The 14,393-nt window shown below is 36.8% G+C and overlaps 2 protein-coding genes across 2 annotated transcripts; one reads left to right on the forward strand and one right to left on the reverse strand.

Annotated features, from left to right (window-relative positions):
* The first annotated feature begins 2,701 nt into the window (after positions 1-2,701).
* Positions 2,702-3,622, forward strand: LOC133050013 (olfactory receptor 5P1-like). Its single transcript, XM_061134146.1, has one exon. It carries the CDS (start codon positions 2,702-2,704, stop codon positions 3,620-3,622), a length of 921 nt encoding a protein of 306 aa, XP_060990129.1.
* Positions 3,623-12,430: 8,808 nt separating this feature from the next.
* LOC133050087 (olfactory receptor 5P6-like) lies at positions 12,431-13,372 on the reverse strand. The gene has a single exon (XM_061134239.1). It carries the CDS (start codon positions 13,370-13,372, stop codon positions 12,431-12,433), a length of 942 nt encoding a protein of 313 aa, XP_060990222.1.
* Positions 13,373-14,393: the final 1,021 nt, after the last annotated feature.

Genomic DNA, 14,393 nt, shown 5'->3' on the forward strand with positions numbered 1-14,393 from the left:
TTCTTGAATGAGCTATAGGTTCTCAACCATTGATTCATTATATTTCACAATTCATTCTGTCAAAGAACTAAGTCCCAATATTGTAAAGACTAAATGCTTTCTCATTCTAAAGTAAGATATTTAAAATTTTTAAGATAAGACATTCAAAGATATTTTGGTGCATATATTATTATTTGTGTCAAATATTCCAAACCTTAAGATCTGAAATAATGTCATTAACAGAAAATTGTCCTTCTTTGAAAATTAGAACCAAAAATAGTGGAAAATTTCAGTGTCATGTTAGCATGACTATTAAAAGCAAGACACATACATAGAAAGACACATTTAGAAAAGTGATTAGAAATAGGTTATAAAGCTCCATGAATACCATATTAAACAGTTTGAAATATAGTATATCCAGTATTTAAATTATGAATAGTAGTTGGGAAATCAAGAAATATATTATTGATAATGCTAAGTAAAAATGTAAATTGCTGTTGTTTAGTCAGTAGGTCATGTCTGACTCTTTCTCAGCCCCATGGATTGAAACCCACCAGGCTCCTCTGACCATGGGATTTCCCAGGCAAGACTATTGAAGTGGATTGCCATTTCCTTATCCAGGGATCTTCCCAACTCAGGGACTGAACTCATGCCTCCTACATTGGCAGGTGGATTCTTGACCACTGAACCACCAGAGAAACCCCAAAATGTAAACTATAAAATGTAATATATAATATGATTACAAATATGTAAATACTACTGGCAAATGCTACAAAATTAAATCAAAATGGATTGTGAGGCACAGTTAGAATTAAGGATTTGTAGGTGAGTCTTTCTACAGTTAGCTAATTGTATTAAAAAATTAAAAGAAAATGAAAGCAAAAAAATTTATAAAACTAGAAATTACCAAAAGAGATTGACACTTTGCTGAAGAAAAGATGTGCATAAATGAAATGTTCAGATCACTAAAGTGAATTTCAAGTAACTTTTAAAATTTTGTAATACTTTAAATATATACTATTTCCCATTCTGATAAATATAACTTTCTTTTCCAACTTTCACTGAATCTTTAGTATGCCCTGAAACTATTGCCTTGGATTGCAGTATTTCTCCATCTTCCCTTTTAATTTATCATTAACTCCTCTTTCTCAGGACTGCTTTAAGACATAGGAACTTAGCCTTTGTCACAATATAACAGCAAAACATGAACAGGGTACTAAGCTCTTAAATGAAAATGCAGCCAAATACTCAACAAAACAGTGAACACAATTTAGGACATTGGTTTATTACAAATCATGGGGATGCACTTATCTTAACAGACAGTGTATATTTCCTTTGAATTATGGATTAAGAAAAATGTCTAGGAATGGGATTATTTTTAAAATTTTATCATAGTTTGTAATGCTGTCCTCCCAATTCTATATCTAATTTGTAAGATTACTAGTTCTGATAGTAAAAAATTTGCAAACAGCTAAATGTCCAAATTTAGTGGATTATTAATTAAATTAAGGTCTAGTTACTTAATGCACTATCATCTCAAAAATTATGTTTGAGGAATAATAATGTGATCAGATTTTATATTGAAATGCCAAGTAAAAATAGGAGTATTAAACTTTTATCTACAATGTTATAAAAGCTCAATTAAAATTCATTGAAAGGGGAAAATGCCTGGAAATAAATTACCAAATTTATAATAATTGACTTGTGTGACAGTAGCTATATTTGAAAGCTCCATTTCTTTTGAATTTTCAAGTTTTTTTCACCTACATGGTTACATAATTTTTGTTTAGAAACACACAGGCCATTACTTGGCTTACACCATTATTACAGACTTTCAGTGTACAAGCAATATCTTCACTGTTATCTCTATAAGACCTTATCCACAAGACCTGGTTTCTCTGGACAGGGAAACTTTATTCTTCTCTGGTGTCCTAGAGCACATTCACTATACTAATCATACATCCATTTATTTAACAAGTCTTTCTTCAGGACATTTTGTTCCCAAGCACTGGTTACTTGTGATACTGAGATAAAACACACACTGTTGATGAGGAGAATGTGTATACTGGGGATAGTGAAATTTGAACATGCAAACAACAACAAAAGTCACAATCTAGTATAAATAATGGCAACTGTTCACATTTCAGGGTCTCAACTAAAGTAGGGAGACTAGCAGTGAAATTGTGAAGATGAGTAAATAAAATTGGGGACTAAATTGTAGATAGAATCAATAGAATTTTATTAGATGTGGTAAAAAGAGAGACAGAATGAAAGATTGGGTAGATTATGGTGTCATTCTACAGACGTAAAACATAGGAAGAGTGGTCCAAGGAAGGATGAGTTTGGTTTGGAGGAGGCTGAGTTTCAGGTATTAATTGGATTTCCAACTGGAGACTTCTAAAGAACAACTGAAACTATAGATCTGGAATTTGGGAGAGAGATCCTTGTAGAAGTCAAGGTTGGAGAGGTGTTTTAAAATAATTAATAAAAAAGAGAACATAATTGAGATCCTGGAAAGTGAGGTTGAACCCTTCTCCTTTTATGCAAAGAGGAAACACACACACACAAATCCTGTAAAGCACTATATTTACAGGCAGTGCAGAAGAGGAAATCACTGTAAATGAGTCTGTGGAATAAGCAAACAAAACTGATAATGTGTAGAATGAGTGCATAAAAAAATGAATATTCACATTTCCCTCAACAGGAACAATTCCCAGAGGACATGGAAGTTGGAAACCGCACCAGCGTGACGAAGTTCATCCTTTTGGGGTTAACACTTTGTGTCATCTTCTTTGTGCTATTTCTAGGCATATCTGTTGTCATTTTAGTGGGCAATATCACCATAATTATTTTAATAGCAAGTTGTTCCCAACTTCACTCCCCTATGTACCTTTTCCTTGGCCATTTGGCTTTTGTTGACATCGGTTGTTCTACGTCTGTCACACCTGTGATGATTATAGGATTTCTTAGACATAGACTAGCCCTCTCAGTTGCTGTCTGTGAAGCCCAGCTCTGTTCTATGGTAATATTTGGGTCAGCTGATTGCTTCCTGCTGGCTGTCATGGCCTATGATCGTTATGTGGCCATCTGCTTGCCTCTTTTCTATTCCACCCGTATGTCCCCCAGAGTCTGTGTCCTCTTGGTGGGAGTTTCCTATGTGGGTGGGTGTGTCAATGCTTGGACATTTGGTAGTTGTTTATTGACTCTGTCTTTCTGTGGACCAAATCAGATAGATCACTTTTTCTGTGATTTCTCCCCTCTGTTGAAACTTTCCTGCTCAGATGTCTCCACTATTGAAATTATCCCTTCCATCTCCTCTGGATCTATCCTTGCATTAACAGTGTCTGTCATAGCTCTCTCTTACATCTGCATCCTCAACACCATCCTGAAGATGCGCTCCACTGAAGGGAGACACAAGGCCTTCTCCACCTGCACCTCTCACCTCACCGCAGTCACTCTCTACTATGGAACGATTACCTTCATTTATGTGATGCCCAAATCCAGCTACTCAACTGAACAGAACAGAGTGGTGTCTGTGTTCTACACAGTGTTGATCCCCATGTTGAACCCACTCATCTACAGTCTGAGGAACAGAGATGTAAAGGAGGCCCTGAGAAAGGCAGTGGCCAGAATATATTCTTAGGATCCATTCTTAACATTTCAGGTGACCTATAAAAATTTTTGTTTACCAATATCACACTTAGGACCTCCCAAATATAGCTTAACTGATTGTTTCAGTTAAAGTCATACTTCTTCTCTCACTTTTATATATTTGTACACCAAATGGGAGATGCCTTGAAGTCAACAACAATGACAGCAATATTTATCACTGTTATTAACACCCGTAGATGTCTTTGCACCTTTAATTTTTGTAGCAAACAATAATAACTTGCACTTTATATGTGCCAACCCTGTTCTAAGCATATTATGTATATTAGCTGGTTTGTTCCTCATAAAAATCATATGAAGTAGTAGTTACTACTTTTATTTTACAAATGAATCATGTACAGAGTAGAATGTCCCAAGTCATGCAGCTAGGAAGTTGTGGGACTAGTCTTTGATTGTAGAAAGTCTGGGTCCAAACCCACAATGCTTCGCATTTGATTTTCATAGCAATCTCATGATGCTGGTATTATAAATACTTCAGTTTACAGATGAGAATGTTGAATGTTAGAGAGATCCAATAGTTTGTTCTGGAGACATATGGATTTGAGTGCTCCATGCACTTGACCTACACTATAAGCCACAATCAGTCCAAAGACTTGAGCACTGTTACTGATCTAGAAGACCTGAGCAAGGTAATCAAGCCTAAGCTGTTACTTTGCATCCAAATTCGTTTTCCTTTTCCAATATACTTTGACAACTCCAAGTCCATTTCTTTTCCAATTAAATTTTATAATGTTTATCAATTTTTGCAAAGAAATTAACATTTTTATTGCCTGTGCAATGAATCTATAGATCATTTTAAGGGAGAAATGACATCTTAATATTTGATGTTATTGTAAACAACACTAATTTTAAATTTTAATTTACCTTAATTTTTAACTTTTTTAGTCCTACTAGACTGTTGATTTTTGTATATTGACCTTTTAAATACTGCTGCTTTGTTAAATATTTAAAATTTTTTCTAGGGTCATTTGCAAATGAAGACTTATTTCTTCCCTTAAATCTTTTAGGTCTTTTTGCAATTTTATTATTTACTTTATTTTTGTTGTAATATAATTGGCATATAAGGCCATATATTCTAGGTGTGCAATGCATTGATTTACTGCATTTACATATTGCAATGTGATTTCTACCCAAGCATAGCTAAAACCTCTATCACCTCACATAATTATCATTTATTTTCTGTGGTGAGAAAACCTAAGATCTAGAGTCTTAGCAACTTTGAAGTTTGTAGTGCAGAATTGTTAACAATCAATATTGTACTGTGCATTAGCTCTGCAGGACTTAGTACTATCTACCTGTTTTAATCTGTATCTTTGAACAACATATCTCCAGTTACCCTATTTCCTAGTCTTTGGTTATTACCATTCTAGTCTGTTTTTATCAGTTTGGCTTTTTTAGATTCCACATATAAGTGATAGCATAGTCTGTATGATATTAGAGAGGGTTGTCATTTCCTACTCTAGAGGATCTTCCCCACCCAGGGATCAGACCCACATTTTCTGCATCTACTATATTGGCAAGTGGATTCTTTACCACTGTGCCATAGTCTGTATAGTTTCGTTCTTTTCCTGTCTGACTTATTTCACTTAGCATAATGCCCTCAAGTTGTATTCATGTTGTTACAAATGGCAGGATTTTTTTCTTTCTCAAGGCTGAATGATACTCCATTGTGGTATATAGATTTATCACAACTTCTTTATCCATTCATCTGTTGACTGGCACTTTGTTTTCATATCTTTTCTACTATAGAATAATATTGCAATAAGAATGGGAATGTAGGTATTTCTTTGAAGTCCTGTTTTTCTCTCCTTTAGATATGTATAACCAGAGGTGGAATTAATGGATTACATAGTAGTTCTATTATTGATTTTTTGAAAAATCGCCATACTTTTGCCCATAGTGGCTAAACTGGTTTACATTGCCACAACAGTGTACAAATATTTCCTTATCTCTATATTCCTACAACACTTATTATCTCTTATCTTCTTGACAGCCACCCTAACAGATGTGAGATAATATCTCTTTGTGGGTTTGATCTCATTTCACTTTTCCATTTGTCATGGGGAGGACTTGGGATTTTCAGTTTTTAAAATTAATTTATTAATTAGAGTTTAGTTGATTTAGCGTATTATATTCATTTGAGGCATTCAGTATTTTTATAACTCATACTCCAGTTAAAGTTATTGCAAAACAATGGCTATATTTCTCTGTTCAGTACAATATATTCTTGATGCTTATTCATTTTATACATAGTAGTTTGTGTCTCTTAATTCCATACCCCTATCTCTCCACTCCTCCCTCCCATGGACGGTAGCTCACCAGGCTCCTCTGTCCATGAAATTCTCCCGGCAAAAATACTGGAGTGGGTAGCCATTCCCTTTCCAGGGGATCTTCCTGAGCCAGGGATCAAACCTGGGTCTTCTGTATTGCAGGCAGATTCTTTACCATCTGAGCCACCAGGGAAGCCTGTACATTATATTATTATTGCTTATTCATTTTATACATAATAGTGTGTGTCTTTTTCCATACCCCTCTCTATCCACTCCTCCCTCCCTTCTCCCCACTGATAACCACCAGTTCATTATCTCTATCTGTGTGTTCCTGTTTTGCTATATACTTTCACTTAATTTGTTTCACATATAAGTGATAACATAGAGTATAGGTCTTTCTCTGTTTGACTTATTTCACTAAATATAATATTCTCTCTGTCCATCTACATTGCTGCAAGTGGCAAAATTTCATTCCTTTTTATGGATGAGTAATATTCTGATGTGTATACCTATCCCACATCTTCTTTTTTCATTTTTTCATGAGAACTTAGGTTGCTTCCATATCTTTGCTATTGTAAATAATGCTTCTATGAACATTGGTGTGTCTGTATCTTTTCAAAGTAGTATTTTTGTTTTCCTTGTATATATACTTAGCAGTGGAATTACTAGATCATATTGTATTTCTATTTTTAGGTTTTTCAGGAAACTCCATACTGTTTTCCACATAAATCTTGAGAGAAAAATTCAGTGCCATCTGTGCATGCCATACATGCAACAATGTTTTTTTTTTAAAAAGATTCTTTAATTGTAAAATGCATCTGGACTGGGAGGACAATAAATGAAACATAGTCATTATGCTTTTTTGCTTCTCTGAGTGGAGTGATTCTGATAACTTGACCCAGTGCATGTAGGGACCCTGAAACTATATCTGGAAGCATTATGAGATATAATGGCCTTAATTATGATCACGAGGCTTTTCAAGGAAGATGGCTCCTCTGCCAGGGCTCTCTTGGGATCTTCTGTGAACACCTGTGAGGATTATGCTCATCAGAGAGAAACACCAGGTACATATATGCTGGCATGGTGAATTTTTCACTTATAGTGTTCCATGTGGTTGTTCTGTATAATGCTAAGTCATTACTTTCAGTTCTGTGATTATATGTTTTCAAACAGTCTTTTATCTTTTTAAATAAAATAATAATATAATATGTGCCTATCAATTCTCTTGTCTTAACACTTAATGGTTCTGCTTCTATTGTTGGCTGTTTCCACTGGCTCCTACTATATGTTTGGTATCTTGTTTCCTTTGTGATGGTCATTATGCTTCAATGTGCACTGGTTACTGTATTTTAATGTTTGGTAGAAATAATTGAGGCTCAAATTGTTTGTTTGCTTATTCAATTCACCCTGAGGTACCACCTGTCCTTGATCACTTATATCCAAGTTCAAGGCTTGAGGCTTTCTAGATCTCCAGAGATCTTAGAGATCTGTGTAAAACCTGGTCTCTGAGCATTTCTGTTCATCCTGAGGATATATGGGAGGTTGTAATCATAATTCTCATCTGGTTTTGTCCTAGGCATTGATGTATGTTCCCCCCATCCCAAAACATCACTAAATGCAAACCTGGATTGGTTTGCACTTCCTTCTGACCTGTCAAACTCTTCAACTACTGAAGCATATGTGAGTGTTAGGTTTACTTCTCTGGGTTCTCACAGTTCCCGGGGAAGAAATTCCTTCTTATCCTGTAACTTCTACTGTGATATTTAAGATATCTTAAACACCCTATCCTTTGTTTTGGTTATGCTCATCATGGGATTGATTCAAATTACTGACCCTGCCATAATTGGAACAGAAGCCCCCAAAGTAAATTATATGCATGTGAGTGGATGATTAGACTTGCACAAATGTACACAGGTAACACTATAAAACAGGCAGTGAATGTCCTCAACCTTGCTCAGATGTTATCTTCCCAATGAGATCTGCACTGACACTTCGTGCCCTGGCATGTTAAGCTCCCTTACTATGTCTGCTTTTTCTTTCTTCACAGCACAGACTTCAAATAGTCTGAATCACTAACTTGTTAGTTTTATTGTCTCTCATGCTATAAGATACATTCTATTAGGGCAAATATATTAGATGCTTGTCACTTATATTTCCAATAGGCCATGACTATCTCTAGAATAGAAGAATAATTCAGAATAATTTTTGAATGTATGAAAGAATAAATAACTGAAAGAGATGACAAATGCCCCATGAGTCTGTTAGCAAATATATAGAATCTGTGTCTAAAACATGAAAGAAGAGACAGGAAAGATCAACAAATGCAGTTGTTGTCAGCATATCAGTTCTGTGCAGTTCAGTTGCTCAGTTGTGTCTGACTCTTTGTGACCCCATGGACTGCAGCACACCAGGCTTCCCTATCCATCACCAACTCCTAGAGCTTGCTCAAACTCATGTCCATTGGTCGGTGATGCCATCCAACCATCTCATCCTCTGCCATCCCCTTCTCCTCCTGCCTTCAATCTTTCCCAGCATCAGGGTCTTTTCCAATGAGTCAGTTCTTCACATCAGGTGGCCAAAGTATTGGAGCTTCAGCATGAGTCCTTTCAATGAATATTAAGGACTGATTTCCTTTAGAATTGACTAGTTTGGTCTCCTTGCAGTCCAAGGGACTCTTGAGTCTTCTCCAACACAATTCAAAAGCATCAGTTCTTTGGTGCTCAGGTTTCTTTATGGTCCAACTCTCACATCCATACATGACTACTGGAAAAACCATAGCTTTGACTAGGGAAAAACAAACAAACATAGCTTTGTCAGTAATGTCTCTGCTTTTTAATACCCTGTCTAGGTTTGTCATAGCTTTTCTTCCAAGGAGCAAGCGTCTTTTAATTTCGTGGTGCAGTCACCATCTGCAGTGATTTTGGAGCCCAACAAAATAAAGTCTCTCACTGTTTGCATTGTTTCCTCATCTATTTGCCATGAAGTGATGGAACCGGATGCCATGATCTTAGTTTTTTGAATGTTGAGTTTTAAGCCAACTTTTTCACTCTCTTTCACTTTCATCAAGAGGCTCATTCAAGAGCATATGGAGGTCAATTAAACCTTTCCGAGGGTGTCCATTGGAAGGACTGATGCTGAAGCTGAAACTCCAGTACTTTGGCCACCTCATGCGAAGAGTTGACTCATTGGAAAAGACCCTGATGCTGGGAGGGATTGGGGGCAGGAGGAGAAGGGGACGACAGAGGATGAGATGGCTGGATGGCATCACCAACTCGATGGGCATGAGTTTGAGTAAACTCCGGGAGTTGGCGATGGACAGGGAGGCCTGGCGTGCTGCGATTCATGGGGTCACAAAGAGTCGGACACGACTGATTGAACTGAACTGAACTGAACTGAACTGAAGGGACAGTTACAAAATCAAGGGAGAGACAATCCAGTTCCTTCCTGCTTACTGAGTAGGATGTAAACCTAGCAATGAAAAAGTCACTCCAACAATTTGTTCCACTCAGTCCTTGAAGAGTTTAGAGACCCTACTTGTTCCCAGAAAGAAGTCATCTTTGAACCTGACTGAATTCACAAGTCAGTCAGGGACTTCTCATGTCCTTCCTTGGGGACCTTCTATATGGTGACTGGAGCCAGAGACTAGGAACATAGGCCAGAATTTATACATCCATAAAGTCCATCCTTATCACATAACCTTCCCACGAGAACATCTCCAAAAGCTTTCTGACTCCACTTTGTCATTTCCTCTCAGAATGTACACAGGCAAAAGTATACTGATCTCACTCATTACAGAATAAACTGCAGTTGCAAATGGACACAGGCTTAAAGGTTTGGAGGTACAACTTTGGAAAAATTATATGGATAACATTTTAAAACTATTTTCAGAAGATGAAGTATTTTTTCATGGGACTGATGTGTTTTTTTTTTTCCTGTTTTCTTTCTTTCTTTTTTATTTATTTATTTATTTTTATTAGTTGGAGGCTAATTACTTCACAACATTTCAGTGGGTTTTGTCATACATTGATATGAATCAGCCATAGATTTACACGTATTCCCCATCCCGATCCCCCCTCCCACCTCCCTCTCCACCCGATTCCTCTGGGTCTTCCCAGTGCACCAGGCCCGAGCACTTGTCTCATGCATCCAGCCTGGGCTGATGATCTGTTTCACCATAGATAATATACATGCTGTTCTTTCAAAACATCCCACCCTCACCTTCTCCCACAGAGTTCAAAAGTCTGTTCTGTATTTCTGTGTCTCTTTTTCTGTTTTGCATATAGGGTTATCGTTTCCATCTTTCTAAATTCCATATATATGTGTTAGTATACTGTAATGGTCTTTATCTTTCTGGCTTACTTCACTCTGTATAAGGGGCTCCAGTTTCATCCATCTCATTAGGACTGATTCAAATGAATTCTTTTTAACGGCTGAGTAATATTCCATGGTGTATATGTACCACAGCTTCCTTATCCATTCGTCTGCTGATAGGCATCTAGGTTGCTTCCATGTCCTGGCTATTATAAACAGTGCTGCGATGAACATTGGGGTGCACGTGTCTCTTTCAGATCTGGTTTCCTCAGTGTATATGCCCAGAAGTGGGATTGCTGGGTCATATGGCAGTTCTATTTCCAGTTTTTAAAGAAATCTCCACACTGTTTTCCATAGTGGCTATATTAGTTTGCATTCCCACCAACAGTGTAAGAGGGTTCCCTTTTCTCCACACCCTCTCCAGCATTTATTGCTTGTAGACTTTTGGATAGCAGCCATCCTGACTGGCGTGTAATGGTACCTCATTGTGGTTTTGATTTGCATTTCTCTAATAATGAGTTATGTTGAGCATCTTTTCATGTGTTTGTTAGCCATCTATATGTCTTCTTTGGAGAAATGTCTGTTTAGTTCTTTGGCCCAGTTTTTGATTGGGTCATTTATTTTTCTGGAATTGAGCTTCAGGAGTTGCTTGTATATTTTTGAGATTAATCCTTTGTCTGTTTCTTCATTTGCTATTATTTTCTCCCAATCTGAGGGCTGTCTTTTCACCTTACTTATAGTTTCCTTTGTAGTGCAAAAGCTTTTAAGTTTCATTAGGTCCCATTTGTTTAGTTTTGCTTTTATTTCCAATATTCTGGGGGGTGGGTCATAGAGGATTTGCTGTGATTTATGTCGGAGAGTGTTTTGCCTATGTTCTCCTCTAGGAGTTTTATAGTTTCTGGTCTTACATTTAGATCTTTAATCCATTTTGAGTTTATTTTTGTGTATGGTGTTAGCAAGTGTTCTAGTTTCATTCTTTTACAAGTGGTTGACCAGTTTTCCCAGCACCACTTGTTAAAGAGGTTGTCTTTTTTCCATTGTATATCCTTGCCTCCTTTGTCAAAGATAAGGTGTCCATAGGTTCATGGATTTATCTCTGGGCTTTCTATTCTGTTCCATTGATCTATATTTCTGTCTTTGTGCCAGTACCATACTGTCTTGATGACTGTGGCTTTGTAGTAGAGTCTGAAGTCAGGCAGGTTGATTCCTCCAGTTCCATTCTTCTTTCTCAAGATTACTTTGGCTATTCGAGATTTTTTGTATTTCCATACAAATTGTGAAATTCTTTGGTATAGTTCTGTGAAAAATACTGTTGGTAGCTTGATAGCGATGCATTGAAACTCTCCAAAAAGCAGGAATAGAAGGAACATACCTCAACATAATAAAAGCTATATATGACAAACCCACAGCAAGCATCACCCTCAATGGTGAAAAGTTGAAAGCATTTCCCCTGAAGTCAGGAACAAGACAAGGGTGCCCACTCTCACCACTACTATTCAACATAGTGTTGGAAGTTCTGGCCACAGCAATCAGAGCAGAAAAAGAAGTAAAAGGAATCCAGATAGGAAAAGAAGAAGTGAAACTCTCACTGTTTGCAGATGACATGATCCTCTACATAGAAAACCCTAAAGACTCTACCAGAAAATTACTAGAGCTAATCAATGAATATAGTAAAGTTGCAGGATATAAAATTAACACACAGAAATCCCTTGCATTCCGATATACTAACAATGAAAAATCAGAAAGAGAAATTAAGGAAACAATACCATTCACCATTGCAACAAAAAGAATAAAATACTTAGGAGTATATCTACCTAAAGAAACAAAAGACCTATACATAGAAAACTATAAAACACTGATGAAAGAAATCAAAGAGGACACAAACAGATGGAGAAACATACCGTGTTCATGGATTGGAAGAATCAATATTGTCAAAATGGCTATTCTACCCAAAGCAATCTATAGATTCAATGATGTGTTTTTTGTAATTAAAATTTAATTTTATTTCACTAAAGGTAACTCACTATAGGTCTCTGACTTAAAATTAGATATCTGAAAATTTATTCCCTACCTTTACTAAAAAACTGCTCCCTGGCTAATGACATGGAATGGACATATTTAAACCACAGACACTCAATTTCCTCTTCTTATTATTTTCATGGCATATTATCATATCAAATCCTATAAAATAACAGGCTTCACTAAGAAAGTATTTTTCTGCCAAGCTCTCTTAGACCCCCCTTAATCTCATTGTTCCTGAGGCTGTAGATGAGGGGATTCAACATGGGGATCACCACTATGTAGAATACAGACACCACCTTGTTCTGGTCAGTTGAGTAGCTGGACTTGGGCATCATGTAAATGAATGTGATGGTCCCATAGAACAGAGTGACTGCTGTGAGGTGGGACGTGCAGGTGGAGAAGGCCTTGTGGCGCCCCTTGGTGGAGTGCATCCTGAGAATGGTGATGAGGATGTAGGTGTAGGATACAACTATGACAGACACTGTAACCACAATGATGGAGCCAGCCGTAAATGAGGGGACAACTGCAGGGATACTGATGTCAGAACAGGAGAGTTCAACCAAAGGAGCAAAATCACAGAAAAAATGATTGACTTGATTTGGTCCACAGAAGTGTAAAGAATAGAAGCAAATAGTAAAAGAGCAAGCATTGAGAAAACCACCAGTGTAAGACATTATGAGTAACTGAATACAGACTCGTGTGGACATTTTGGTGGAATAAAGCAGTGGGTTGCAGATTGCTATGAAGCGATCATATGCCATGGCAGCCAGAAGGAAGCACTCAGTTGACCCAAAGAAAACAGCTGAACCCAGCTGGATGGCACATCCAGGATAGGAGATGGTATTTCTTTCCACTAGGAAGTTTGCAAGCATATTGGGTGTAACAGAAGATGAATAGCCCACATCAACAATGGCTAAGTGGCTCAGGAAAAAATACATAGGATGATGGAGCTGAGATGAGATTCTGATAAGAAGATTTGTGCCGAGATTCCCACATATGGTCACCAGGTAGATAAAGAGGATGATTATGAAGAGGATGAATCGAAGGACTGGATCATTTGTTAAACCCAATAAAATGAACTCTGTCTCTGCAGTGTGGTTCCTATGCATCAGGGAATACATCAGGTAATGTAGCTGCTACAAAAATGAACCTGTGATGGAATAATACATTAAAGAAGCTATAAATTTGATTATTTCATTTTCTATTAATATAATACATATATGGAAATTGATTACAAATAAAGATATTCAAGAATCAAAGCATATTTACATGCAATCATGAGTCTACTTTATTTTTAAAATTGTTTTCAGCAGAAGTTCCCAAAAGCTTCCTTTAAATAATGGCTTTTACCTTTTGTATTATATTTTTCCAAAAATGTACTTAAAGTAAACTTTGAGTCAAAGAACAAATAATATATGATAGATGGAAATAGCAAAACAGATCAGTGAGTGTTACATAAAATAGGAAAAAAATGTGTAAGGTTTATAATAAAGACGAGTAATTTAAAAGCTAACAATTGTTACATGCTTACTAAAGTGTAAGATAGGGTTAAATTTTTTATATTTATATGTTTATCATTTATCATATATAGCCTATGCTTTTATTTTAGTCTATATTTATAGTGTAATTAGTGTATATACATATTTAGTGTGTGATATAGTCTGTTATTGTTTGTTGTTTAGTCACTATGTAGTGTTCAACTCTTTGAGGCCCATGGACCATAGCCTGCCAGGCTCCTCTGTCCATGGGATTTCCAGGACAAGAATACTGGAGTGGGTAACCATTTCCTTCTCCAGAGGATCTTCCCGACCTAGGGATAGAACTCATATCTCTAGTATCTCGTGCAGATGGATTCTGAGCCACCTGGGAAGCCCAATATATAGTCTATGTTTTCACAAAATGTTATTAATGACTTTCATTATTTTATGAGAAAATTGAGTCTGAGAAGGCTGTATAAGTTGCACTATGTTGTTTAATAGGTAAAGTCAGACTATGAAGCCCAGGAATGCCTGACTACCCATTCCTTTAGTTGTTGTTGCTTAGTCACTAAGTCATGTCCAACTCTTTGTGACCCCATGGATTGCAACATGCCAGGCTTCCCTGCCCTTCACTATCTCCTGGAGTTTGCTCAAACTCCTGTTC

Source organism: Dama dama, chromosome 1, assembly GCF_033118175.1.
Source record: "Dama dama isolate Ldn47 chromosome 1, ASM3311817v1, whole genome shotgun sequence".
In the NCBI taxonomy this organism is placed as follows: domain Eukaryota; kingdom Metazoa; phylum Chordata; class Mammalia; order Artiodactyla; family Cervidae; genus Dama; species Dama dama.

What these genes read in the sequence shown, in the direction of transcription:
- LOC133050013 (XM_061134146.1), top strand. Translation starts at nt 2,702, where the DNA reads ATGGAAGTTGGAAACCGCACCAGCGTGACGAAGTTCATCCTTTTGGGG.
- LOC133050087 (XM_061134239.1), bottom strand. Translation starts at nt 13,372, where the DNA reads ATGTATTCCCTGATGCATAGGAACCACACTGCAGAGACAGAGTTCATT.